General features: G+C 42.5%; 1 protein-coding gene across 2 annotated transcripts in view; it reads left to right on the forward strand.

The window, feature by feature from the left end:
• Positions 1 to 25,040, forward strand: part of EPG5 (ectopic P-granules 5 autophagy tethering factor) — a 111,266-nt gene that overhangs the window by 79,835 nt on the left and 6,391 nt on the right. Inside the window, exons 32-41 of one of the 2 annotated variants that reach the window (XM_066247450.1) lie at positions 1,966 to 2,114; positions 3,049 to 3,250; positions 3,792 to 3,864; positions 5,244 to 5,347; positions 7,592 to 7,767; positions 18,680 to 18,865; positions 19,344 to 19,553; positions 20,226 to 20,370; positions 22,974 to 23,216; positions 24,505 to 24,721. In XM_066247450.1, the coding sequence (XP_066103547.1) occupies positions 1,966 to 2,114; positions 3,049 to 3,250; positions 3,792 to 3,864; positions 5,244 to 5,347; positions 7,592 to 7,767; positions 18,680 to 18,865; positions 19,344 to 19,553; positions 20,226 to 20,370; positions 22,974 to 23,216; positions 24,505 to 24,721 (1,705 nt within the window). The remainder of the gene's footprint in view (positions 1 to 1,965; positions 2,115 to 3,048; positions 3,251 to 3,791; positions 3,865 to 5,243; positions 5,348 to 7,591; positions 7,768 to 18,679; positions 18,866 to 19,343; positions 19,554 to 20,225; positions 20,371 to 22,973; positions 23,217 to 24,504; positions 24,722 to 25,040) is intronic. The other variant, XM_066247451.1, reaches the window with a different exon arrangement.

A 25,040-nucleotide genomic window follows, 5' to 3' on the forward strand; every position in this document is an offset into this window, starting at 1 on the left:
AATGGAGAAGGAAGTTGCTCTTTACATGACAGTTGGTTTCTCTCTAGTTTGAAAACAGTGGATACATTTTAGGGTTCCCTCCTAATTTTTTGACAATGAATTTTATCCCTGCATAATGATAGACTGTCCTTACTTTTGCCAAGGGAAAGAGCAGCATGACATTTCCCACATTCCCACCCTTGCTGTCCCCCTTCGGCAATTTCCCATTGGGGTAGTGGAGATTAGAGGAGAAATAGAATGTAGGCTTTTTTTATTTTTGGAATTTCACTAGGCAGGACTTTTATTTGAAAACTGAGATAGTATATACTTTTTTATGCAAACTTCATGCTGTTTATAGATGTAATGGAAAACTAAGTTTTGCTTTACGTCAAATCTTTGTGTTATTTAACAGAAATTACTTAGTAAGTTAATGATCTTATGTATTGGACTACCTGAAGAATACTGAAATGTGTGCCCTCATTTTCAAAGCACTTCAAGCTTTCATTGTTTTCTCCAGGGGGAAGTAGCAGAGGAATATATTTGTACCAATAGAAAAATATATTTATACATTTTTTGATGCATATTTGCCTAGCTAATTTTTGTTGTAAGTTTTTTCTTCTTCTTTTTTTTTTTTTTACAGAGATAGAGAGTCCGAGAGAGGGATAGACAGGGACAGACAGATAGGAATGGAGAAATGAGAAGCATCAATCATTAGTTTTTGTTGCGCATTGCGACACCTTAGTTGTTCATTGATTGCTCTCTCATATGTGCCTTGACCGCGGGCCTTCAGCAGACCGAATAACTCCTTGCTCGCTCGAGCCAGCAACCTTGGGTCCAAGCTGGTGAGCTTTTTGCTCAAACCAGATGAGCCCGCGCTCAAGTTGGCGACCTCTGGGTCTTGAACCTGGGTCCTCGGTATCCCAGTTCGATGCTCTATCCACTGCACCACCGCCTGATCAGGCTTTGTTGTAAGTTTTCAAAATTTGATCAAGTATATGTTGTTTTTCGCCCAAAACCTTTGAAAGAGATTGTAGACTGTTTATGTAGACAATGTAGACAACCATCGACTTGCATATAGCAGAAGATTTCTACTTCCCAGGGAAAGTAATTCAGTAAAAAGTTACGAGTAACAGTACCCCCTCTGTCAGGTTCCTGACCTCCAGCCTCCTGGTTTCCCAGGCCTCCCTGGCCACCCTGTTGGTTCCCAGGGTTCCATTCTTTGCACATCTGCTGTCTTCTTTCCCTGGGCGAGCCCATTGTTTTTCCTGGCTTCACGGCTGTGGCTAGGTGTGCATGACTCCCACACTTGCAGCTTGAGTCTAGGCCTTTGTCCTAAGATCCAGACCACAGCCAGCAGCTGGACACAAACCTTTTCCTATACCCAGACCCGTCATACTCAGTATAGAGCAGCTGACCCACAACCTTCCCTCCACCTGCACCTATGAGCCTGTGCGCTCTTGGATCCTCAGGCCGCCTCTGGTTGGAAGGACCTGAGGAGGCATGATTCCTGACCTCTGGGATGGGAGCTGTGCAAGCAGCGGACTGCTGGGTAATAGCCTCCACTCTTCTCTTCCATCTTCGTGTTGTTTTCGGTTGTGTCTGTAGTAAGAGTGGCGTCTTAGGGGTAAATACGACACCTTCTGAGGAGAGCCTAGGCTCTGCTGTTGCATCTGCACCCGGGCTCCCCTGTCCTGTCACCATTATTTGTCTCACATCAGCTGGCCTGGAAAGTGGCATCCTGCCATTCCCAGTCAGGGTCTGATGGGTGGGATGCTTACTCTCAGCGGAGTGATCAGGAACAAGGAAAGTCAACTATTTGGGTGGATAGTTTTTTTAATAGGCTTTCTTTACTTTGGTTTCTTCACCAAAGATCATTATGAATTTGTTTTGGATTTCTTTGTAACATTCATCTGCTCTTTGATGCAAGTTGAAAATTTTAGTTTGTGAAAGATGCTGACTTGCTGTCCTCTGTCCCTGCCCCATAAGGCTCTGCGGAACAGCTGCTGAGCCCCGAGTGCTGGAAAGCCACTCTGAGAGCCCTGGGATGCTGCGCCCCGAACGGCCAGCAGGGGGCAGCTTCTGCTGAGAGCACAGTACTTCAAAGCTCTCTGGAAGGTCTCTTGTCAGATAAGCAGGTGTGTAGCTTTTGGTGTCTGACATTTTTTTTGCATTTCTTTTCTATTTCCTTTGCTATTTAAATGTTTGGAACACGTTTAAAATTTATATCTAAAAATCTTTTTTGTGCATTATGTTTAAGAGCTCTGTGCTTTTTTTTGTCTGTCACCTCCTTCCCCCAATTCCTGGTTTGTCTGGACCACCTTTCTCTCACTGCTCAGTATGAGTCTTGTCCATCTGTTCAGAACACCCCAGGCCTCCCCTCCCACCTTCACCCACCCAGGTCTTTGGCTCCTTTGGCCAGCATTTCATGCAGTGGCCCACAGCGCTGTCAGTTTTATAAACTTTGTATGATATGGATCCACATGAAATTTTATTTGAAAATTTATTTGAGACAATGGTTCCTCTGCTTTAGAAAACATTTGAAATATGGTGATTTACTTTTTTTTTTTGTATTTTTCTGAAGCTGGAAACGGGGAGACAGTCAGACAGACTCCCGCATATGCCCGACTGGGATCCACCTGGCACGCCCACCAGGGGGCGACGCTCTGCCCACCAGGGGGCGATGCTCTGCCCCTCCGGGGCGTTGCTCTGTTGCGACCAGAGCCACTCTAGCGCCTGGGGCAGAGGCCAAGGAGCCATCCCCAGCGCCTGGGCCATCTTTGCTCCAATGGAGCCTCGGCTGCAGGAGGGGAAGAGAGAGACAGAGAGGAAGGAGAGGGGGAGGGGTGGAGAAGCAGATGGGCGCTTCTCCTGTGTGCCCTGACCGGGAATCGAACCTGGGACTCCTGCACGCCAGGCTGACACTCTAGCACTGAGCCAACCGGCCAGGGCTGGTGATTTACTTTTTATGTGCTATGTAACTTTGCGACTCCATTACAAAGGCAGAGCCTTGCATCGCAGTCTCTGCCATACTTGGCTGCGGGCAGACGCTCACCGGCCCTTCTCATCCAGGTGATGGAGACCATACAGTGGCTCTCAGACTTCTTTTATAAGCTCCGGTTATCCACGGTGGACTTTAAAAGTTTTGGCTTATTCTCAAAGTGGAGTCCTTACATGGATGATGTGAAGATGCTCTTGGGCTATCTTGTAAAAAGGCTGCTTGACTCAGAAATGGCTTCCTTGGCCCAAGACCCATCTGCCGGCAGCAAAACAGGTAATGTGCTGTGAGTGCATGTGGAGGTGGGTGTTCTGACCTTCCATTAGAAGGGATTTGAGGAGACATATTAAGAGATTTAAATCTTTGCGATAAGGCTATCTGCGTGTCACATGGAGGAAATGGAAAATATACAGCGTAGGTGTGAACCATGTGTGTGTCATACCTGCATCCACTTAAGAGATGCTTGCTTTAGCTTGTCTGCCCCTCCTCTGTAGGGCGAGACACACGAGATGGCTTTCAACCTCCAACTCCTCGTTCCTGTTATTTCTCTCACTAAGAAAAGGGCCCTGAATAGTTAAGCCTTTATCTTTCAAAAAAAGTATTGTTATAAAATTATCCATGACATGTTGTAATAAAAATTTAATCAAGAAATTCTACTATGTAGCAAATGAAAATGCACTCAGTTACAGGAAACATTTTGTTTTTATATCAACATAAGTTGATGAGGGTACAGATAATAGGAAGAAGACTCTTTCATATAGTTTTGTCAGTGACATTGACATTGTTTCTTGTCTCTAAATATTTGTCTTTCTTTTAGTGCTGCGGTCCCTGCATTCAGTGGTCATCCAGCTCTTCCAGCCATGGATCCTGGTGTTAGAGGACAGTGAAAGGTACATCGTTTCTCACATGTTCAAGTTCCTCTGAAATTTATAGTCTTAAAGTTCTGGTGGTGTTTTGGTACAAGTGATACATTCACAGATTTAATTTTTTTAAGTTAAGGTCATATTTAATTTTAGGAAAATGCTTCTTTAAGAAAGAAACAGAACATTTGCTGTTTGTGGAGTTGTTAGTCTGGTTGATCAGAGCTATTATCTCGATAGTAATTTTGAAGCAAAACTGGACACTTGTTTTCAGTTCTTCATGGTACAGACGTTGGCTCGGTTTTGGTCCTTAATTTTAAAGAAACGGTGCTGTTCTTAGTTAGATGTGGGTGATATAACACTAAGAAGGTGAGACCTACTAAACTGGCTTTCAGATTGGTGGGTGGGAATCACCCATTTTACATGAATCCTGCAATGAAATGAAAGCATTATTTTGTGAACATTTAGGGGAGAGGCGTAGAGCTATTCAAATAACACCCTATGAGCCTCCCCCCCTAAAAGCATACAAAGGTGAGGTGAACTTGACAGGGGTTTTTGAAAATTACAACAGTAGTAAACATCACAGAATTTAAGGTGTTTTCACAGATATTCACTAATCTGGTTCTGAGACTCAGAAAAATTAAACATTGTGCTCCTGTCCCACGGCCAGTGAGGGCCAGAATTGGCACAGGAGCCCTTTGCATTAACCCTTGCTGCTTCAAGAGCTCCTTGAAAAAAGCAGAAAAGGTTCTGGATCTTTTGCTTTTGCTAGAGGGCTATTCTCAAAAAATCTGCAGGCTTTAAGATGCCGTGACTATTTGACTGCTGACCATAATGCAGGCTGCCTGCTTATTTATACAAAGAATTAATCGAATCTATTTTGATATTAAATTTTCTGGGCCAGGTTCAGAAACTAACATTTTTTTATAAAGAAGTTTTTGTTTGTTTGTTTGCTGTTTGTTCGCTTATTTCCCATCCATTCACTTTTGGACATTTTTGTTACATGAATTTTTTTCTTTCTTTCCCTTTTCCCTTTCCTTTTTCTCCTTCCTGCTGAAGCCACCTAACAGTGTATTTCTAAGGCATTTGAAATGTAACCAAGGTGCACAAGGGATGATTTCAGAGTACAAAGTGAAGGATGTAAAAGATGTTAATTTGATAGCTAATTTAGGTAACACACTTCAGAAACTTAATTGCGCTGGGGAATAATGTCTAGGAAGGAAAATATAAAACTGTGTGGTTGATAGTACAATTCACCCTCAGGAATTTACAGCCTTTGAGGTTGTCTAAATGTGTTTTTAGAGTGACATACATAGTGTTCTCTCTGACTTAGGCAAGCCTTAGACTCTGGGACCTAGAGAAATTTAATCATGGTATTTCGTTTCTAAGTGCGTTGCCTTTATTTAAAGCAGCCAGCGACACTACCCCTGGCTGGAGAGTGACGCGGCGGTGGCCGCCAGCATCGTGCAGCTGTTCACTGCCTGCATTGCCTCCCTGCACGAGAGCCTTAAAGGTAGGACCCTGGTTGGCTTTCACTTTCCCTTGACTCATTCTGTGAATCTTTTGCCCTGCTTTTGTACTTTATTTAGTTTTCTTTTGTTGCGACACCTCAGTTGTTCATTGATTGCTTTCTCATATGTGCCTTGACCATGGGCCTTCAGCAGACTGAGTAACCCCTTGCTCAAGCCAGAGGCCCTGGGACCAAGCTGGTGAGCTTTGCTCAAACCAGATGAGCCCACGCTCAAGCTGGCAACCTCGGGGTCTCGAACCTGGGTCCTCTGTATCCCAGTCCGACGCTCTATCCACTGTGCCACCACCTCGTCTATTTAGTTTTCTTTTAATAAACAGGCAGTCCTTGCTGACCAAAGGAAAGGCACTCCTACCTTATTTAGTGTCAAGTTTGTAACCTCTGGTCTTGTTGGGGAGGCTGCTCGGAGTTTCCTCAGTTATGAAAGTTATGTGGCCTTTCTCTTGCGATATTGCCAGTCCCTCTGTTGAACCTCAGTCTGTTTTCTGTGACTTTGACTTCCCTTTCATGTTTTCTATACTTTTGTGTTTCATGTTGGGCAAATTCTTGGTGTTTTTTTTCCAATTTACTCAGTGTTCCTAACTATATCTAGTCATCTTTTATTTTATTTATTTTTTTACAGAGACAGAGAAAGAGTCAGAGAGAGGAACAGACAGGAACGGAGAGAGATGAGAAGCATCAATCATTAGTCTTTCGTTGTGACACCCTAGTTGTTCATTGATTGCTTTCTCATATGTTCCTTGTCCGTGGGGCTACAGCAGGCCAAGTGACCCCTTGCTCGAGCCAGCGACCTTGGGTCCAATCTGGTGAGCTTTTGCTCAAACCAGATGAGCCCTGCTCAAGCTGGCGACCTCGGGGTCTTGACCTAGGTCCTCTCATCCCAGTCTGACACTCTATCCACTGCGTCACCGCCTGGTCAGGCTCTAGTCATCTTTTAAAAGTGTCCATTGAATTTCTCATTTCAGTTTCTAGAAGTTTTATTTGGTGTTTACATCTACCCTGGTGGATTTTGATGGCATCTTCTTTTGCTTCAAATTCCAATTTTAATTTTTAAAAAAATGTTTAAACACACTTTCCTTTATGAAGTTCCTCTTCAGGGCAGCTTATGCTGCTATTTGCTCCTTCTGACTCATTCTTAGAGGCTTGTTTCCTGTGCATTTTGTAATTTTGTATTCTAAGCACATATTTAGGGAGACTTGTATTCTAAGCACATATCTGGGGCAGTTCTGTCAGGAGTAGGACCCGGGTGCTTCCTCCAGAGAAAGTCCTCATCTGTTGCCAATTGTAACTACGTCATTTCTTGCCTTGGGCTTTCTCACACCACAGGCTTACATGAAACCAGGTCCATACTAAAACTGCAGGCAGTCCTCTTTACTCGCAGCGAACCCTTTTTCCTCCCCAGGTCTCGAAGGTAGAGGCTGTGCCTTCCCCTGCTGCTCTGCCCTTTCATCGAGTGCAGTCCTCAGAGGACCTCGTCTCGGTCCCCTGTGCTGTTAAAACTCAGCATAGCAGACAGTCCTGGGGCAACTGTGGCTTCCGAGTCAGCTTACTGCTTGGTTTCCTAGTCTCTCTTTGCTTTCGGCTCCTGGCGTTTTCTTCCACTGAGGGCTCCTAGCTATGCATTTTCAAAGATGTGATCATTTCCTTAGTATATCTAAGTGTTTTTATTTTTTAATTTTTTTATCTAAGTGTTTTATATTGGGAGGTTTATGAGGATGTTAGGTCCACCCAGCTCAGATTGTTTTAGAATGACTTAGCTCAACAGCTAATAGTCTCGTTTTACTGTACCAGGGTTATGCTTTAGTCATTTGGAACATTTCCCTATGAAGAACACTGATTCCTTCAACATGCCAAATGAGCGCAGTGCTAAATGCAGGAGACTGAATGAACATGTGCGGAGGGCCGCATCTGAGGGAGATGGAGAAGTGGTCAGGGTTAGGGAGGTGATTTAGAGGTAAGAAGCCATCTGTGTAGAAGTTTTGAAGGGAAAGCCATCACCCCTCTGTCTCTGCACCCCAGTGCTCCGCCCAGTCACCAGTAAGTAAAGTAGCATTATTCAGTGTTAATCTGCCACCGGTTATTTCCCCTCGCATGGGGAAAAGTTTGAAATGGGGTAATTATTGAGAACTTTAGGTTTTAGACTTTCAGTTCACATTTGTATTTTGTATTATTATTAATATAAAAGATAACCCAAAAGAACTTGAGCTGTCTTTTCTTCCCCGATTTTAGACAAGCTGCTGCCAGGTGAAGCAGGAGCCCTTCGGTTGCACCTGATGCATTATTGTGAAGCGTGCACAGCACCCAAAATGCCAGAGTTCATCCTGTATGCCCTGCACAGTGCCTACCGGAGGCTCCCGTGGAGGGACCTGCGCCCCGACCAGGTGCTCATGGAGGCCTTCTTCAAAGTAAGCCCTGCTCCCCTACAGCCTGCCGGGACTGGCTTCTGGGGGCAGCTGTACTCCCTGCACTCTTCCATGTGTGCTGAAGTGGACTGGGCCCACATGCTGTATGGCCCAAATGATATTTGTGTAAAGCATCAGTCCATGGAGATCATTTTGTGGTGCTGGTAGATGATGGGAACACTTTTATTGGACCATTTCTAAAACCCAGAGAAAGACTTTGGCAATAATATGGCTGTCATCCCCTAGACTTTAGTAATATTGTCATGTGAATACATAGTCTAATGAGTAGGCCACTCTCTTGGTGTTTTCTGTGTATGTGTGTTCTAGGATCATATCATTAGAACTACTTACTGTTCAGTGTTCTCTTAAAGCAAATTGTAAGTTAATACCCTTAGTTTCCTCCCCCCCCCCCTTTTAATGAATTTATTGGAGTGGCACTAGTTAACAAAATTATTCAAGTTTCCGGTACACAATTCTACAATACGTCATCTGTACACTGTATTGTGTGTTTACCACCCGAAGTCAAATCTTTGTCACCATTTGTCCCCCCCCCGTTACCCTCCTCCACTGCCTCCTTCCCATCGCCCACAGTAGTCACCACACTGTTGTCTGTGTCCATGAGTTTTTGCTCAATCCCTCCAGCCCCTGCCTCTCCCCATCCTTTCCAATAGCCATTGCCCTGCTCTCTGTGAGTCTCTCTGTTTTGCATGTTAGCTCATTTTGTTCATTAGATTCCACATATGAGTAACATCGTATTTCTGCTTGTTTTTCTCTGGCTGGGATATTTCACTTAGCATAATGCTCTGTGTCTATCTATGCTGTCACAAAAGTTAAGATTTCCTCCTTTTTAATGGCTAAGTAGTATTCTATTATGTAAATGTACCAGTTTTTTATCTACTCATCTATCGATGGGCACTGAGGCTATTGTAAATAATGCTGCAGTGAACATAGGGATGCATATATTCTTTCAAATTAGCAGTTCAGATTTTTTTTTGGATAAATTCCCAGAAGTAGAATTGCTGGGTCAAAAGGTAGTTCCATTTTTAATTTAAAAAAAAAATTTTTTTTTTTAATTAATTTTAATGGGGTGACATTGATAAATTGGGGTACATATGTTCAGAGAAAACATCTCTAGGTTATTTTGACATTTGATTATGCTGCATTCCCATCACCCAAAGTCCAATTGTCTTCCATCACCTTCTAACTGGTTTTCTTTGTGCCCCTCCCCTCCCCCAACCCTCTCCCTCTCCTCCCGCCCACCCCGTAACCCCCACACTCTTGTCCATGTCTCTGAGTCTCATTTTTATGTCCCACCTATGTATGGAATCATATAGTTCTTAGTTTTTTCTGATTTATTTATTTCGCTCAGTATAATGTTATCAAGGTCCATCCATGTTGTTGTAAAAGATTCGATGTCATCATTTCTTATCTTCAATACTGAGTAGTATTCCATAGTGTATATGTACACAAATGCTGAGGCCATTTGTGTTCTTTTTTGGTTCCATATAAATTTTTGGAATATGTGTTCTATATCTTTGAACTATATCATTGGTATTTTAATCAGTATTGCATTGAATTTATAAATTGCTTTGGGTAATATAGACATTTTAATGATGTTTATTCTTCCTAACCATGGGCATGGTATATGCTTCCACTTGTTTGTATCTTCCCTGATTCCTTTTATCAGTGTTTTATAATTTTCCGAGTACAAGTCTTTAATCTCCCTGGTTAAATTTATTCCTAGGTACTTTATTTTTTTGGTTGCAATGGTGAAGGGGATTGCTTCCTTAATTTCTCTTTCTGACAATTCATTGTTAGTGTATAAAAATGCCTCTGATTTATGAGTATTAATTTTATATCCTGCCACCTTGCTGAATTCATTTATCAGGTCCAATAGTTTTTTGACTGAGACTTTAGAGTTTTCTATATACAATATCATATCATCTGCAAATAATGATAGTTTTACTTCTTTTCCAATTTGGATGCCTTTTATTTCTTTTTCTTGTCTGATTGCTCTGGCTAGGACTTCCAGAATTATGTTGAATAAGAGTGGTGAAATGGGGCACCCCTGCCTTGTTCCTGATCTTAAGGGCATTGCTTTTAATTTTTGCCCATCGAGTATGATGTTGGCTATGGGTTTATCATAGATGGCCTTTATCATGTTGAGGTATGTTCCCTGTATTTCCACTTTGCTGAGAGTTTTGATCATGAATGGATGCTGGATTTTATCAAATGCTTTTCTGCATCTATTGAAATTATCATGTGGTTTTTCTCCTTCCTTTTGTTTATGTGATGAATCACATTGATTGATTTGCGAATATTGTACCTGCCTTGCCTCCCAAGAATAAATCCCACTTGATCATGGTGTATGATTTTTTTCATATATTGCTGGATCCGGTTTGCTAATATATTGGCCTATAATTTTCTTTCTTTGTGTTGTCTTTGCCTGGTTTTAGAATCAGAATTATACTCGCTTCATAAAAGGAGTTTGGAAGTCTTCCTTCCTCTTTAATTTTTTGAAATAGCTTGAAAAGGATAGGAGTTAGTTCTTCTTTGAATATTTGGTAGAATTCACTTGTGAAGCCTTCAGGCCAAGGACTTTTCTTTTTTGGGAGTTTTTGGAAAACTGTTTCAATCTCATTTGTTGTAATTGGTCTGTTTAGGTGTTCTGATTCTTCCAGATTAATTTTTGGAAGATTATATGTTTCAAGGAATTTGTCCATTTCATCTAGGTTGTCTAGTTTTTTGGCATACAGTTCTTTATAGTATTTTCTTACAATATTTTGTATTTCTGTTGTGTCAGTTGTTATTTCTCCACTCTCATTTCTAGTTTTATTTGAGTCCTCTCTCTTTTTTTCTTGGTGAATCTGGTTGAAAAGGTTTATCAATCTTGTTTACCTTTTCAAATAACTAGCTCCTGGTTTCATTGATCCTCTGTATTGTTTTTTTAGCCTCTATGTCAGGGGTCTCAAACTCAACTCAGCATGTGGGCCGCAGAGCAAGATCACAGCCATTCGGCGGGCCGCACTAGGTCTACAAAAGGCAACTGTTACACAACACTTTTCTCACTGCAGTTGAAAACAAAAAAAAAATCAGTACAACAAGCACAATCGTACATGCAGTTTACTCAGTGTCACAAAACAACCAGAAACTGTAGTTTGCATCACAACTGCTGTTAACTAAGCTAATATCTAGCTAGGATGCTAGAGAAATGAAAAATACAAGTAGGCCCCTAGGCTTACTTAATTTTATCCAAAATATTTTGAACTTTGTGAATTAGTCTGCGGGCCGCACAAAATTGTTCGGCGGGCCGCATGCGGCCCGCAGGCTGCAAGTTTGAGACCCCTGCTCTATGTCATTTATTTCTGCTCTGATCTTTATTATTTCCTTCTTTCTACTAGCTCTGGGCTTTACTTGCTGTTCTTTTTCTAGTTCTTTTAGATGGTCAAGTTGTTTATTTGAGCTTTCTCTAGCTCTTAAAGTGTGCCTGTAATGCTATGAATTTCCCTCTCAGGACTGCTTTTGCTGTGTCCCATAAATTTGAGTTGATGTATACTCGTTATCGTTTGATTCTAGGAATTTTTTTTATTTCTTCATTGATCTCATTGTTAACCCATTCATTATTTAATAACATGCTATTTAGTTTCCAAGTGTTTGAGTATTTTTCAGTTTTTCTGTTGTGGTTGATTTCTAGTTTCATGCCATTGTGATCAGAGAAAGTACTTGATATGATTTCAATCTTCTTAAATTTGTTGAGACCACTTTTGTGCCCTAACATGTGGTCTATCCTAGAGAATGTACCATGAGCATTTGAAAAGAATGTATATTCTGCTGCTTTAGGGTGGAAGGTACTGAAGAGATCTATTAAATTGAGTTGATCTAGTATGTTCTTTTAGTCTGCTGTTTCTTTGTTAATTTTCTTTCTTGAGGATCTATTTAGTGATGTTAGTGGGGTATTGAAATCCCCTACTATTATAGTATGGCTGTTGATCTCGCCCTTTAAATCCATCAAAGTCTGCTTTATATATTTAGGTGCTCCTATATTAGGTGCGTAGATATTTATAATGGTTATATCTTCCTGTTGGATTACTCCCTTTATCATTATGTAGTGGTCTTCTTTATCTTTTACTATAGCCTTTGTCTTAAAGTCCATTTTGTCTCATATAAGTGTTGCTACCCCCAGCTTTTTTTTCATTTCCATTTGCTTGAAATATTTTTTTTCATCCTTTTATCTTCAGTCTATGTGCATGTTTTGTTTTAAGGTGTGCCTCTTGTAGATAGCATATGTATGGGTCCTGTTTTCTTATCCATGCAGCTACCCTATGTCTTTTGATCAGATCATTTAGTCCATTTACATTTAAGGTTGTTATTGATATGTAGTTGTTTATTGCCATTTTATTCTTTAAAACTGTATTCCTCTTTTGCTATATTCTTTTTCTCCTTTGATCTGTTTACAACAGGCTCCTTAGCATTTCTTGCAGCCTTGGTTTGGTTGTAGTGAGTTACTTGAGTTTTTTTTGTCTGGAAAGCTTTATATTTCTCCTTCAATTTTAAACGATAGCCTTGCTGGATAAAGTAGTCTTGGTTGTAGGTTCTTGTTCTGCATTACTTTGAATACTTCTTGCCATTCCCTTTTGGCCTCAAGTGTTTCTGTTGAGAAGTTGGAAGTCATCCTTATGGGGGCTCCTTTGTAGGTGATAGTCTTTTTTTCTCTAGCAGCTTTTAATATTTTCTCTTTATCACTTAGCTTTGGTATTTTAATTATGATGTGTCTTGGTGTAGATTTCTTTGGGTTTCTCTTTAATGGAGTTCTCTGTGCTTCTTGAACTTGTGAGATGTTTTCCTGCCTTAATTGAGTGAAGTTTTCAGTTATGATATGTTTGAACAAAGTCTCTATTCCTTGTTCTTTCTCTTCTTCTTCAGGAACCCCTATGATGCGGATGTTTTTTCTCTTTATGTTGTCACAGAGCTCTCTTAGTGTTTCCTCAGACTTTTTGAGTCTCTTTTCTTTTAACTGCTCTGCTTCTGTTCCTTCATTTATCTTGTCCTCTAACTTGCTGATTTGATTCTCAGCTTCATCCATCCTGCTTTTAATTCCTTCCATTGTGTTCTTCATTTCTGATATTGTATTTGTCATTTCTGACTGATTCTTTTTTATTATTTCAATGTCCTTTTTTATATTTGCTCTCTCTTTATTTAGGTGTTTGTAATGACCATCTATTGTTGTTCTAATATCTTTGAGCATCCTAACAATCGTTATTTTAAACTCTGCATCTGGTAATTTGGTCATATCTGACTCATTCAGGTCCTTTTCTGAGGATTTCTCTTGATTCATTTGTGTTGCATTTCTCTGCCTTCTCATTTTGTCTGTGTAAAAGAAGGTTTTGGCCACTGGAATCTACTGGGTGTGGCCTCTGTTCCCTAGGTGTGGTCTGTCTGCAGACCCGCCACCTCCTCTGCTGTTGCTGCCTAGGGTGTTTAGGTATGGGCTTGCCGGTGCCTACCCACTGGGGCTGTTGCTGTGGTTTCCACCTCTCCTTTATGGGAGTGGCTGTGATCACGTGCTTGGGTGTACAAGCCTCGGTGGCCTTGGCCTTTGCCCCGCCCCCATGGATGGTGTTATGCTTGGCCCTGAGGGCAGGGGTGAGCACCTTTACTCATCTGCAGGTCTCTGCATGATTCCGGGCTTTCACCCTGCCCTGCAGGAGGAGTCCACTCATGGTACTCCACAGGCTGGGGAAGGGGGGACATGGACACGGGACTGTGTGCCCATGCTCAGTAGTGGGACTCTGCCTGTTCTGGGCTTTTGGCTCCACCCCCCGCCACCCACTTCCCCCCGGGAGGAGCCGGCTCCCAAGTTAGGCCACAAGCCTCGGTTCTGTGGGGGGGGGGGGCAAGGCTGTGCTCCTGCGCCCTTGCTTCCAGGGCTCCTGCCCTTCCCCCACAGGCTGGATTGCAGGCGGCCCACAGCTGGGCTTGTTCACTTTTGCACGTCCCCTCCTCCCCAGCCGGGCAAGACTGAGCTCACACTTGGGCCTCAGTGGTGGCCAGCCAGCTTCCACCCTTGCCTACAGAACCGCGTTTCTGCATCCCGCTGCCGCCCGCCCTCCGGCGAGCTCTCAGCTATGTGGATGGGGGCGCTGCAGCTCAGACCCTAAGACTCACTACTGTAGTCCTGAAAGCTCCCTCCTTCTAAGTGACTCTGCTCTGAGTGCTGCGGGAGAGCTTGTTTGGCTGGTGTCCTGCTTCCCTTTGCTGGTATTGCTGTTTCCAGGGGAAATACTCACTTCAGATTTGGGGAGTGACTCATCTCAGGGGTTAGTGTGGCTGTCTCTCAAAATGTTTCTCCCTGTGCCTCCTAGATTACACTCTCTTCCTGCTACTCCAGTCCTCTCCTCTCTCCCTGTCCCCTGGAGCCCCGGGTGAGTGGTTGTGAGAGAGGTTTTCTGCGCGGTCACTTTAAGAAGAATCCTGGGTCTGAGAAATCAGTCCCTTTCTCACAAACAGTATCCTGTCTTGTTTCCAGCTAAATACTGTGCATACGCCTCTTCTAGGCTCTGGGGCTGCAGACTGGGGCTTTGTTCCTGGGACACAGGACCCTCCCCTCTCTGCTAAACTCACTTCCGCCACCAGAGTCTCTCCTGGCTGCCATTCGCTCCGGGGAGCTGGGCATCCCTCTCTGCGTTTCTGCTTTTCCTACCAGTCTCAGTGTGGCTTCTTCAGTGTTCCTTAGTTGAAGAGTCCTCTTAGTTTAGTCCAAAGTTGGTTTTTCCAGATGATGGTTCTTAAAATTAGTTTGTAATTTACTTTGTTTCTGGGAGGTGGAAGTTGGTATGTCCGCCTACTCCATCACCATCTTGTCTTCCCCATTTTTAATTTTTTGAGGAATCACCATACTGGTTTCCACAGTGGCTGCACCAGTCTGCAGGCCCACTAGCAGTGCAGGAGGGTTCCCTTTTTTCCACATCCTCGCCAGCACTTGTTTGTTGATTTATTGATGAAAGCCATTCTGACAGGTATAAGGTAATATATCATTGTGATAATGATATATATGATATATCTGAGGATTAGTAATGTTAAGCATCTTTCATATGTCTGCTGGCCATCTATATGTCCACCCTGGAGAAGTGTCTATTCATATCCTTTGCCCATTTTTAAATTAGATTGTTTGTTTGTTTTTTGGTGTTGAGTTTTATAAGTTCATTATACATTTTAGATATTAACCCCTTATCAGATGTGTCATTGGCAAATATGTTCTCCCATTCAGTGGGTTGTCTTTTCATTTTGTTGATGATTTCCTTGCTGTGAAAAATCTTTTTTGTTTGATGTAGTCTCATTTGTTTATTTTTTCTTTTGTTTCCCTTGCCTGGGAGGAGTATCAGAAAAAAATATTGCTATGAGAAATGTCTGAGATTTTACTTTGTTTTTGAGTCTGATATTTAAGTCTTTAATACATTTTGAATTTATTCATATGTATAGTATAAGAAAGTGGTTTAGTTTCTTTTTATTTTTTTTGCACACATCTGTCCAATATTCCTAATACCTTTTATTGAATAGACTATCTTTATGTTTTCTCCTCCTTTGGCAAATATTAATTGACTAGAAAAGCCTGGGTTTATTTCTGGGCTCTCTATGCTGTTCCACTGATCTACATGTCTGTTTTCATGCCAGTACCACACTATTTTGATTACTATGGCTTAGTTTGATATCAAGTAGCATTGTTCCTCCCACTTTGTTCTTCTTTCTCAAGATCACTATTGTTATTTGGGTTCTTTTGTGGTTCCATATAAATTTTTGGAATATTTGCTCTAGTTCTGTGAAGCACATCATTGGTATCTTGATAGAATTGCATTGAATCTAGAGATTGCTTTGGGTAGTATGGACATTTTAATGATATTAATTCTTCTTATCCATGAACATGGTGTATGCTTCCACCTATTTGTATCTTCAGTTTCTTTCTTTAGTGTCTTATAATTTCCCTAGTACAGATCTTTTTCATCCTTGGTTAAATTTCTTCCTATTAGATATTTTATTCTTTTTGAAGCAATTGTGATTGGGATTGTTTTCTTAGTTTCCCTCTCTCATAGTTCATTATTGTTGTATAAAAGTGCAACTAACTTTTGGATATTTATTTTATATCCTGCTACTTTACCGAATTCATTGAATGGTTCTAGTACTTTTAAGCCATTAGTTTCTTTAAGCAAGTATGTGGGGGAGTAATGAGGTTGTAGGAGACAGAAGTGCACTGTAACACTAATGATGCAACCCAGTACTATGAGGTGACCTGGAAGAGTGCCACCAAGTGTGTGTGAGTCTTCGCTGTAGAAGCAATTTACAAAAACCCTCACAGACCTACCAGCCAGGCAGTTTTGTTCTTCTTATTTTGTTTCTATTTTTAAAAACTGTTTATGATCTTAATTTTATACAGTTGTTTCAGTTAATTTGTTCATAGTCATCAGTTCATTGTGTTTATTCTTAAAGTCACATTGATTATTGAAACACCTGCCTGCTTCAGTTACTATAGGCCCAGCTATGTATTTATGACAGAAAAATGTACTGCCATCTTTTAGGGCTTTAAATAGAAACTGCACCAGCTCCGCTCTTGTCAGCCACCCTCTGACAGTTGTCCTGGAGAAACACAAGGTTCAGAGTGGCTTTATAGCTAGGCTGAGGAGGGCAGACAGGCACTAAGTAGACACTCATTACCATTATGAATGTGGAAGGAATGTGTGTGTAAAGAGCTGTAAAATCGCATTTAAGGAAGAGCAGCCTTAGCTGTGAGACAGATTGAATGGTAGAATGGTCTGGAAGGGGATGCTATAGACTCTGTGTCTCTAGGAGTTTTAGTCTAATGAGAGATGACTCTGAACTGGGCACCTTTTTGTTCTATGTGCCCCGTTGGCATAATAAAGTATAGTTTTTAGGGGTTGAGGGTGAGGATAGAGAGCAGGTTATAAAGGGATTAAGAAGCATTTTCTGAAAGGAAAAAGATGAAGCATTTAGCATGTTCTAGGGTGGTGGTGATGGGAAGACATGGATCACCACCAAATTCCATTGATTGTGATTTTAAAATGGAGTAGAGGTGTTTTTAAAATATTTTTATGATTGATTTTAGGTGGGGGGAGAGAGTAAGGGAGACAGACAGACATTGATTTGTTATTCTTATTTATGCCTTTATTGGTTAAATATTGCATGTACCCTGACCAGAGATTGAACCCGTAACCTTGGTGTGTCAGGACAATGCTCCAACCAACTGAGCTACCTGGTGAGGGCCCTGGAATAAATAAAATTAAGAGCTTCTTAATTTTCATTTTGGAAGGAAAAATTTATAACTAGCCATGTTTTATTTTAAACAGACTTGAAATACGCTTAGAAGATAACTTTGACATTGATAATACATTTGCCCCACCCCCAATCAATCCTAAATAATTTTTTTTTTTTAAGGGGCTGTTTTATTTGAAATTTTAGAACCCATTTTAAGGATTTTGGATTTTATCCTCTGATCATGAAAAGCCTTTGAAAGACTTTTTTTTTTTCTTTTTTTTTTTTTACAGAGACAGAGAGAGGGATAGATAGATAGGGACAGACAGGAACAGAGAGAGATGAGAAGCATCAATTATGTTTTTCGTTGTGACACCTTAGTTGTTCATTGATTGCTTTCTCATATGTGCCTTGACTGCGGGCCTTCAGCAGACGGAGTAACCCCTTGCTCGAGCCAGCGACCTTGGGTCCAAGCTGGTGAGCTTTTGCTCAACCTAGTTGAGCCCACGCTCAAGATGGTGACCTTGGGGTCTTGAACCTGGGTCCTCTGCATCCCAGTCCGACGCTCTATCCACTGCGCCACCGCCTGGTCAGGCACCCCTAATAATTTTAAATAGGATTTAATTAAATATTACAATGTCATCAAAAGTTATAAAAACTAATGATATGGAGACATTTTGGTAACATAACGTTACACTAAAAAGACAGCTTAATGTACATATACTAATATAATGGGTCTCAAAGTATGGCTTCAGGACCAGCAGCATCAGTAGCACCTGGGGACTTGTTAGACACGCATATTTCTGTATCTGCCCCTGGAATGAAAAACTCCAGGGGTCGGACCCCACAGTCTGTGTCTCAGCAAGCCCTCCAGGTGGTTCTGGCCCACACTCTGCTTTGGGAACTATTGACTCGTAGATCTCAGCCTTTGTTCTGACCCAGCGCATCTGAGGACTGCGACAGGCCCCCTCCACACCAGTGACTGGCGGGGGTCTGCCACCTGCTTAGATCTAGGGAAGCTCACTCCTTTTCTGCCGAGAATTAGTAGACTAAGCAACGAGCTCCCAACAAGCTGCAGATTGTACACACACTACGCAGGCAAAGGAAGAGTGTTAATGCCCCCTCTGGGGGCAGGAGTGTGGGTGACTTTTTTTTTTTTTTTTTTTCCTGAAGCTGGAAACAGGGAGAGACAGTCAGACAGACTCCCGCATGCGCCCGACCGGGATCCACCCGGCACGCCCACCAGGGGGCGATGCTCTGCCCATCCTGGGCGTCGCCATGTTGCGACCAGAGCCACTCTAGCGCCTGAGGCAGAGGCCACAGAGCCATCCCCAGCGCCAGGGCCATCTTTGCTCCAATGGAGCCTTGGCTGCGGGAGGGGAAGAGAGAGACAGAGAGGAAAGCGCGGCGGAGGGGTGGAGAAGCAAATGGGCGCTTCTCCTGTGTGCCCTGGCGGGGAATCGAACCCGGGTCCTCCACACGCTAGGCCGACGCTCTACCGCTGAGCCAACCAGCCAGGGCTATGGGTGACTTTTATAATCTGGAAAAAGTGTTATTTTAAAATATATAATTTAGTAAACATCGATTTATACACATCTTCAGGATACACAGATCACTTAAAGCAAAACATTGGTTTTAATTTGTTTCCTTTTAGGTGGAACGAGGAAGCCCCAAGAGCTGCTTCTTATTTTTGGGGTCTGTCCTCTGTGAAGTCAACTGGGTCAGTGTGCTCTCTGATGCCTGGAGCCCCAGTCCCCTCCCAGAGACCCGGAGCATGGTTGTCTGCCTGCTTTTCATGATGATATTGTTGGCAAAGGAAGATCAGCTGGTCGACCAGCCGGTAAGCTTGGAGAGCTTGTGATAAAGCTGGTGAGGCCCCCAGATCCTCCCTCTCTATGGAGCTGTCATCCATCAGCTGTTTCCCTGGTGCCTCTTCCGTGTGAACGAGCCTCTAACTAGGTGCCTGAGTTTCCTAGGTAGTTCATAATCTAACTCGAGATTATGAAGGGAATGCAGAATCAGAATACAAAAGTCAGTTTTATTTTATATCTCACTAATTGCTAGTTCCAACACCAGATCAGAGAGTTTCTTTGAAAGTTGGGTTCTGAATACGTACAAGCCTTAATGTGTTTTTGCCAAGACTTTGGCTGTTACTTGATTAGTACTCCTACCTTGAGTAGATACTTACGTGACATCTTAACAGTTCTATGCCTATCAAATAGACCGTCTTTAGTGGTCACTTCAGAGACTATTTAGAGACTCATATTTCTGGGAAAATGGGAGCTCTGGAGCTAACGAACTGTGTGTTTCATTTTCAGGACTCGCCTCTGCTCAGTCTCCTCGGGCAGACAAGCTCACTGTCATGGCATCTGGTGGATGTTGTGTCCTATCAGAGTGTGCTAGGCTATTTCAGCAGCCATTACCAGCCTTCCATCCTCCTGTCAAAGGAATCTTCTGCTGAGCTAATTGTGAAGCTCCTCAAAGTGACTGCAGGCCTTTCTATTCCTACTGACAGCCAGAAACATCTTGTAAGTTGAGTGGTGCTTTAAAAGGTAGAGAGTGTTCTTCAGGCTGATAATGGCATAAGTGGGCCTGCAGGCAGCCTCGAACTCTGAGACAGCTCATCAGAGAAAGTGGGAGGCCGTCTGTCGTATACTCATAGTGTTCTTTTAGTTTTATCTGTCTCTTTTGGTAAGCAGTGTCACATGCTAACAAGAGGCCAAGAGGATTATGGGTTAGTGATCTGAATGTACTTGGCAGCAGAATGGCAGGGAAGTGACGGGTCTGAGGTCTGGAAAACTCAGGTCCCCAGCTCATGGCCATTCTGATCGTGGTTTTCTCAACCGAATCAGAAATAATACCTTGTTTCAAAGTGTTGTCAGGAGGGTTAAATTAAGATAATGAACATAAACATTTTTTTGATAAGTTCCTGGTGAGTAGTGTCTAGTTCATGTTTTAATATAGTAAAAAAGGAAGTGTTCTACTGTAATTTGGGGAAATACAGGTTCTAGTCTTAAGTGCTACCACAGATTTGCACATCCCTAGACACAAGGCCCTTAGACATGTCGTTGTGTGGCTTCCTGCACTGTCCCCTGCACTCCCGACCAAAGCAGTCAGTGCAGCACCAGCTCTCAAGGGACGCTCAGCAACACTGCTCTTACGGATTTGTTTGAATGATTCTTTTTTTGCTTTATTGTCAGGATGCAGTTCCAAAATGCCGAGCCTTCACTCATCAGATGGTTCAATTCCTCAGCTCCCTGGAACAAAATGGAAAAATCACCTTAGCCATCCTAGAACAAGAAATGTCTAAGCTCTTAGATGATATCATTGTCTTTAACCCGCCTGGTAAGTGACCACTGGGAAGTCGTGTATTTATTCAGTAAATGAATTCCTGTCGCCTATAAGGCATTGTGATATCAGGAAGATGGTCAAGATAGTTGTTTCTGTTTCCACAGAAGCAGGGCTCAGAGATGACTGGACCCGAGGGGCGCTGTGCCGTCTCCGCACATGGTGGGGAGGGGGGTTGACGTTTCAGGTTGCTGGTATGAGGTTAAGTGGCCTGAGGGCTAAGTCAGGTGGCAGATGTACCGATCGGGAAGTAACAGGAGACTGTCCAGTGAGCAGCATTCCTGGGTTGCAGCAGCCTAGCTGGGCGTGCACTCAGAATGCTCCCCCCACCCAGACTGATAAAGGAACTGAGAACCTGTGCTCCCTGCAGTGTGGTGGGCTAGGCATCCTGACTGCCTCTTCTGCTGAGAGTAACTAAAAATGCTGGATCAAATGTTTTTAAGAAACCCCAAATTAAACTTATCAATGAGGTGGCAAAAAGCCTCAAAGGTTAGAAACTCAGGGAAAGGAGGGACCTATAAAGGTGGATGGAATACCCTGGTGGCTTTCCCCTTGAAGACTTTTGCTGAACTGCCTTAGGATCTGGTGGGACAAGAGGTAGATATTAACTCATGCTCTTTTGGTAGAAGTGAAGTGACCACAAGTATAGGGCTTAAATTGCAAGAAGGAATAATAAGCAGAGAAAGTGGTAAAATGTGGATACAAAAACTGCCTATATAAAACTACAATAATCATGCAGTTAGGGGTTTAAACAGCAAAAGCTAAAATTAGATTATGTGACCACAAATATATACGTTAGGAAAGAAGCTGAGTTAAACTAAGGTTTTAGTATTGTTTGAGAGTATCAAGAAATTGATTAAATTTACAGCCTGATTAAGATGTGGATGTTAAAAAGTCTAAGAAATTCACCAAAAGAATAGAAATAAGATGTATGTTTTCTAAGCTAGTAGAGGGAGATATGAAGGAATGGCTAGATTACAGTCAGTCCAAAGATGGCAAAAAGAAGTATGGAGAAGGTGAGAAAAGTAACAAATAGGATGGTAAAATGTAAATATATCAGTATATAGATCAGGATATAATAATTCTCAACTTATTTGTACCTAATTACACAGCAAATGCATAAAGTACAAGTTGACTGAACCAGAAAGAGAAATGTCAGATTCACTCACAGTGAAGATTTTGATGCATGTCTCAGTAATTGATCAATCAAGTAGACAGAGAATCAGGCCTATAGGAAGTCTGAACAGCACAGCTGCATGTGATGGGCAGGTAGAGAACGGTGTACCTGTTTCATATAGATACTGTAAGTATGGAAGAGATAATGTACCTAAAGTCTAGCACCAGCGGGCAAATCACAATCCTCAAAGAATGTTAAAAGAAAGAAAGAAAAATTAGGAAGTAGTACGGGAGAAACTGTTTTAGAGTTGATCATGTGATTGGGCCGTGAAGTTTGAATAATAGCTGACCAGGCAAAGGAGAGAAGGATGTTCTAGAAAGATCTTAATCAGAAAAGTTGGTGGCTTTGATATTTAAAACATTTATTGGCCCTGTTGATGATTAATAGGAAGGGGAGGGGCTGAGATCTGTTAGGTGGTTTATTGCAGTCATTTTTTATTTCCATGAGTCATAATTAAAAGGTAAATTAAAATTAAAATTGCTACTCAACTGAAATTTCTGAGGTAATAAGCAGGTCATGTTGTGATAGTAAATTAGGGTTTACTTACTGTTGTGTAAGTGTGTGAATTTGGTCTGATGTGTGTGATGAGTAAGATCGTCCTACTCCCATTGACATAAATACTGAAACCATGGTGTGAGAAAGCCACAACCCTAGTCCATTAAAAAAAATATGTACCCAGCTCAAAGTGAGCTAGAAATGGCAAAACGCACACCTGTTGAATAGTTTCCCCACACACTCTCAGTGAAGTAGATTGTCTATTTTTAAATGTAAGGAAGGAATCTACCTTAGTAACTGACTTTTGCAGTTATTCTGTAAAATTAATTTTCTCTTTTTGTGTGTTTACTGTTCTCTTTTCACATCTTAATTTTTTGACTCATTTACATAACCAGTCTATTTTTCTTATTTTAAAAAGCAAAAAATAAAATAAAATAAAAGAGCTGCTAATTGGAGCCTTTAAAAACGTTTTTTATATTTTGTTTTAAACACTATTCTGTGTAAGTCCTGGAATCAACAGCTTTGGCAGTGGTGAGGGTGGGGGAGGAGGTACTGTTTCTAATTAGTTTACCAATGACTGCTGAGACCTGAGTATTTGGTTTTCCAAATGGGCAAAGTTTGGGAACTAATGACTAATGAATAGTGTTTTGATAAGTAGGTTACCCTTTCATACCAGCTTGATATGTCTCGGCCACACTGCTGTGACCAAGGTTCTTGCAGCAGTTCCTCTGCCTCGTCTTATAAAGCACTCCTGTGCCCCATCCTGTCCTGCAGAGCTGAGTACCATCCAGAATTCCTTCTGCTCTCTAAGATCGGCCACGGGATTATCAGGTTTGCCTGGAGAGCAGCTGAGGTTAAAGCTGCTCCCTTGCCCACGGTCTCGTTGCGTCCGGCAGCCTTTCACGGGGGTGTGTCTGTTCCCCTTCAGACCTGGACAGCCAGACCCGCCACATGGCCCTCAGCAGCCTCTTCATGGAAGTCCTCATGATGATGAACAACGCGACGATTCCGACGGCAGAGTTCCTTCGGGGCAGTGTCCGGACCTGGATCGGGCAGAAAGTGCACGGGCTGGCGGTCCTGCCGCTTCTGACTGCGGCCTGCCAGAGCCTGGCGTCCGTCCGCCACATGGCCGAGACGACGGAAGCCTGCATCACTGCCTACTTCAAAGAAGGTAAGGGACCAGAGGCTCCAGCGCTCGGGACATGTTGACGTTTCTGAACATGTTTTGTCTTTTTTATAAAGACCTGCAGTTAGTGTGAGAGCCTCTGACCATGTCTGTTGGTCCCGTCGCGTTTCAGGGGAAAAGACCTCTAATTCATTTTGTTGATTTTGGAGTATCAGACCAATCCTTTTATGATAGACACATCTTGTGTGTCACAGGCCCAGTCGTAGTCCTCAAAGAAAATGCTATAAACCAGGATCCATACAGGGTGGGACAAAAGTCAGTTTACAGTTGTTTGTATGGAAAATGATACAATACTTAATAAACTTTAATATAAGAATAATCTGTTTCATACACCCACAACTGCAAACTTACTTTTGCCCAACCTGTATAAAAATGACTCACTATATTAATTTTCTTTATTTTGTCACTTGTTACAATGAATTTTTATAGGACTCCTTTTATTGTTTGTCACGTCTTTGAAACTGTTACGAAGAGGCCATCCCTCCCCCTCCCTGCACGTACACCACCACCACCTTCCGTGTATCTTTCTGATTCTCTCTAAACTCTCACGTTCTGGAGATGACCTGATCAGGTTAAGAAGAGCTGCTCAGAAGAGCGCTTCTCAGCTCTGCCATGCGGGTGCACATCACCGTGCACACGTGGGCGAGGGGGCGGGCACCGAGTGAGGATGTCAGGCAGCGCCTGCATCCTGCCCTTTGCTGACAACCTGTGAGTCACCGTGGGCGGGGCCATGCATGTCAGCCCATGCTGATTCCCCCCAGGAAACCGGGACCATTAGGATATCCCTGTTCCACATTGTTGGGGTTAATAAAGTCAGAATTGTTTTCTTTTGTTTAACTTGTGAAACATTTTTAATGATTTCTGTTGAGACGTGAGTAAAAATACTTACAATGGGTAGAGTAATAATTTCCCTTTGAAAAGCATAAGTGTTTATAACATACAACTGGTGTTAAAATTAGAACTTTTAGATGTCTGGGAAATGCAGTGTCTCTATGTGATTTTAATGATCATACTATGATGAGAAAGGGGATTTATAAAAATACAATACTGAGTTCTGATTTCCTAGCCTCTCCAGTGGCCAGCCATGGCGTGGGCACTTAGCATTAGGGCTCTCCAGCCTCAGCTGTGAGGCCTGTGTCACTTTTGTGGCCTCTAGGGTCACTGTGGGCAGTATTTTCTTAATGTGAAGCTTAGAGTAGGGATTCATTACAGTAGTTCCATGATTTGAATGTGTCTTTTATCTTGCTGTCTCCTCTTGGTGTTCTTTCCTTAGGCTCCCTCAATCAGGTTTTAGGATGGGGCCCCATTCTGGTGTCTCTTCAGGTTCCTGAGCTCACCATAGAGGAGTTTCTGCAGGAGTGCCTGTCCCTTGGCAGTTACTTGACTCTCTATGTCTACTTGCTGCAGTGTCTCAATAGCGAACAGACGCTGAGGAACGAAATGAAAGTGCTGCTCACCTTAAGCAAGTGGTTGGAACAGGTGTACCCCAGGTGGGTCGGCCCTCTGGCCGCCGTGCGAGACTCGCTGCTTTCGGATAACTTGATGTAGGGTGGAGCCGGTGTTCATTTAGTACACAGAACCCAGTGCAGCAGAAACATGTAGGGCTGCGAGACGCAGGGACACTTGTTTTAGAAACATTGTTCCTTGTTGGCTAATCTTCTGAGCAGGTTTTTTATTTCCTAAAACAGGCATTTGAAGCACCAACCCCTGGCTCCCCTGTCAGTTCAGTAGTGGTAAGAGTGTTCGTCTGACAGGTTGTTATGAGGGTTATATGGAAGGATGTAGGTTCACAATATGTCCCTGAGTGTC

Source organism: Saccopteryx bilineata, chromosome 11 (genome assembly GCF_036850765.1).
Source record: "Saccopteryx bilineata isolate mSacBil1 chromosome 11, mSacBil1_pri_phased_curated, whole genome shotgun sequence".
Taxonomy (NCBI): domain Eukaryota; kingdom Metazoa; phylum Chordata; class Mammalia; order Chiroptera; family Emballonuridae; genus Saccopteryx; species Saccopteryx bilineata.